The sequence below is a fragment of the Belonocnema kinseyi genome, chromosome 1, assembly GCF_010883055.1.
Source record: "Belonocnema kinseyi isolate 2016_QV_RU_SX_M_011 chromosome 1, B_treatae_v1, whole genome shotgun sequence".
Classification (NCBI taxonomy): Eukaryota; Metazoa; Arthropoda; class Insecta; order Hymenoptera; family Cynipidae; genus Belonocnema; species Belonocnema kinseyi.
The window spans coordinates 28386944-28390256 of record NC_046657.1 but is presented as its reverse complement, the minus strand read 5'-3'; the positions used below and the strand labels follow the sequence as shown (position 1 = coordinate 28390256).

Sequence of the window (3313 nt, the reverse complement as noted above, 5' to 3'; positions counted from 1 at the left end):
TATATGTGTCTCAATTTTTTCTAGTGTCGAATAGTCTTAGTTATTGGCCGTTGAAAAGCAGTGTACCGGTAGTGGCGTTTTGGCCGTTTAAGGGTTAAACTAGTTTATTAAAAAGTAATCTTTTTTGGATGAAAATTCAATTATTTTTCTGTTGAAAATTCGCCTATTCGGCCTGAAATTTCAACTTTTTATTTGAAAATGCAACTGTTTTTGGTTAAAGGTTAATTTTTTTGTTTGAAAATTCGACCAGTAGATTCGAAATTCATTTTTCTAGGTTAAAAATTTAACTATTTTGACAAAAAATTAACTATTTTGTTGAAAATACATACCTTTTGTTTGAAAATTGAAATATTTTGTCGTACATTATCCTTTTTGTTTAATAAAATAATTATGTTCTTAAAATGGTTATTTGGTTATAAATTTATCTTCGTTGGTCGAAAATTCAATTATTTTCCTATTGATAATTCGTCTCTTCGGCTTGAAAATTGAATTTTTCACGGAAAATCATGAGTTCTGAATCCAAAAAAATTAATCTGCATTAAAAATTAAAATATATATATTAAAATTTTCTTTTTTGGTCGAAAAATCCATTTTTTTAAATGCAGATTCGTCTGTTTGGATTCAGAATTCATCAATTTCGGTGAAAAATTAAACTTTCGTCTAAAAGAATTCGTCTGTTTTGCTAAAAATTAATCTTTGTATGTTAAAAATTCAACTATTTGGTTTAAAAAAATCATTTTTTTGGTTGAAAATTAATTTAGTTGACAAATTATCTTTTTGGATCATTTCGGGGTCATTCTAGTAACTACTCCTGAAAAAAGGCTATTTTTTTAATTTTGTATGATATTGTTAAAAAAAACAAACAAAAAAAAAGTGATTTTTTCATCGTTTTTCTTTAAAAATTGCAGTCAAGATCAAAGTTTTGTACTAAATTTTATAGGAGACGTAGCCATGATCATACTTATTATAAATTTTTTTGATTTTTTTTCCGATGGCCCAGTTTCGAGATTGTTTCAGCAAGCCGGGACCTATCTACTTTTCGAGGCGTTGCAATTGACGTTTTTTTTTGTATAAAAAGTGTATACAATCAATAAAAAATGTTTTTAAATGTATTTCAAGACTGCATTTATTAAGCCAGCAAATCCTTCATCAGTGTGTTTATCCATAATCTAATAAAAAATTCACAAAAATAGCGGTTTTTCGGGGGCAGTTACTAGAATAACCCCTCAAAAGTAAATTGTGTCGCCTTGACATATCTCTGGAAAGAATTAAATTACTAGGAAGATATTTAGAATACTCTTCCGGACCTTCAAGCTTTAAGTCTGAACCTTTTTACGTTCTTTTTTCATAGCTTCCGTTGGATTGCATACAATCCAAGGCCAAGGCTGGCCCACAAATCACCATTAGAACCTCTCGCGTCCCCAAAAAAGTAAAGCTTTACTTTCTACTCAAAGGTAAGTCTCTAAACAAAACAAAAACGATGGACTCCGATTGTGAAATCTTCAGCGATCTAGATTCCGGTGAAGAATCGAACGAAAACACAGAATTCGCGACAGAAATCGACCCCGTGAGCGTAGATGAAGAGAGCGAAGTTGACGATTATCCCTTCGAAATCCTCTCTACAAACCAAATTGCCCAACACATGGCCGACTGCATCAAAGAAGTGAACGCAGTTGTCGGTCTGCCACCAACAGTCACCCGGATCTTGCTAAATCACTTCAAATGGGACAAAGAGAAGATGATGGAACGATTCTACGACGGAAACCAAGAAAAACTCTTCGAGGAAGCACACGTCGTGAATCCTGTAAAATCTTCCAGAGCTTCCCAATCCTCCAGACAGAGGCGCTCAACGAATCAGAGCAGCGAGGATTGTGAAATCTGCTTCGTAAGTTACCCAGCGCCGCTGATGGCTGGCCTCGACTGTGGACATCGCTTCTGCACGACCTGTTGGGACGATTACCTGACAACGAAAATCATGGAGGATGGCGTCGGTCAAACAATCGCCTGCGCGGCACACAATTGCAAGATTCTCGTCGACGACGAAAGCGTGATGCGACTCATAAAGAGCTCCAAGGTCAAGTTAAAGTACCAGCATCTCATCACGAACAGCTTCGTCGATTGCAACCGGCTTTTGCGGTGGTGTCCGTCTCCGAACTGCAACAATGCAGTGAAGGTTCAGTTCCTTGAGTCGCGGTCTGTCACCTGCAGATGCGGACACACCTTCTGCTTCCTCTGCGGACAAAATCGGCACGAGCCGGTCAAGTGCGAGCTGCTCAAAAAGTGGATCAAGAAGTGCAACGAAGACTTGGCTTCCTGCAACTGGATCGCGAAGAACACCAAGGACTGTCCACAGTGCGACTTCACGATTGAGAAGAACGGCGGCTGCAACCACATCACCTGCGGGAACAGAACCTGCAGGCACGAGTTCTGTTGGATCTGTTTAGGAAAGTGGGACATCCACAGGACAATTGGGACGAGTTGTAACCGATATTCGGCAAGCAATGAGAGCAAGGAACAGTCTCGAACGTCGCTGAACAGGTACTTGTTCTATTGCAATCGATACATGAATCATATGCAGTCGCTGAAGTTCGAGCACAAGCTCTACGCGAGCGTCCAGAAGAAAATGGAGGAGATGCAGCAGTTTAATATGACCTGGATCGAGTGTCAGTTCCTGAAGAAGGCTGTCGACATTCTCTGTCTCTGCAGACAAACGCTGATGTACACCTACATCTTTCCGTATTATCTTGAGAAGAACAACCAGATAGCGATCTTCGAGAACAATCAGCAGGATCTTGAAAATGCGACTGAGAGTTTGTCGGAGTATCTGGAACGGGATATTACGAGTGAAAATCTGATTGATATCAAACAAAAAGTTCAGGACAAGTATCGGTATTGTTCGAGTAGGAGGAATGCGCTTCTCAAACATGTTCATGAAGGGTATGATGAAGATTGGTGGCAATATTTGTAATTGAAGAGAAAATCGAGAGCTATAACCCAAAAAAGACTGCAATGTTCAAATCTAGTTTACTTGTTATCGTAAGAAATCAAATATTAGATATCTTTTAAGAAAGATAGCGTTATTTATAGTATTTATACACTCGAGCTCCAAAAGTAAGCTTGCCCCACTGACACGAGCGTCCCGACTTCAAAGCAAGAGCGGAACTTTTCCGCCCCTACCCCTGCCCTTTTAGCATTCGGTGCGCGCAAGTCCGCGCGACCTTGAATTCGACGTGCGCGTGCGCGTAGTTAGCCTGTGTGCGTTTTCACGCATTACCGTCGAAATTTAAACCGACCATTACTGGGACAACGTAAA

The 3313-nt window shown here is 39.2% G+C and overlaps 1 protein-coding gene across 1 annotated transcript in view; it reads left to right on the top strand.

Annotated features, from left to right (window-relative positions):
• Positions 1–2973, top strand: part of LOC117170556 (E3 ubiquitin-protein ligase arih1-like) — a 16068-nt gene extending 13095 nt beyond the window's left edge. The window contains exon 2 of the mRNA XM_033357387.1: positions 1352–2973. Coding sequence (XP_033213278.1) covers positions 1481–2968 — 1488 coding nt within the window. The 5' untranslated portion in view covers positions 1352–1480 and the 3' untranslated portion in view covers positions 2969–2973. The remainder of the gene's footprint in view (positions 1–1351) is intronic.
• The last annotated feature ends 340 nt before the right edge of the window (positions 2974–3313 follow it).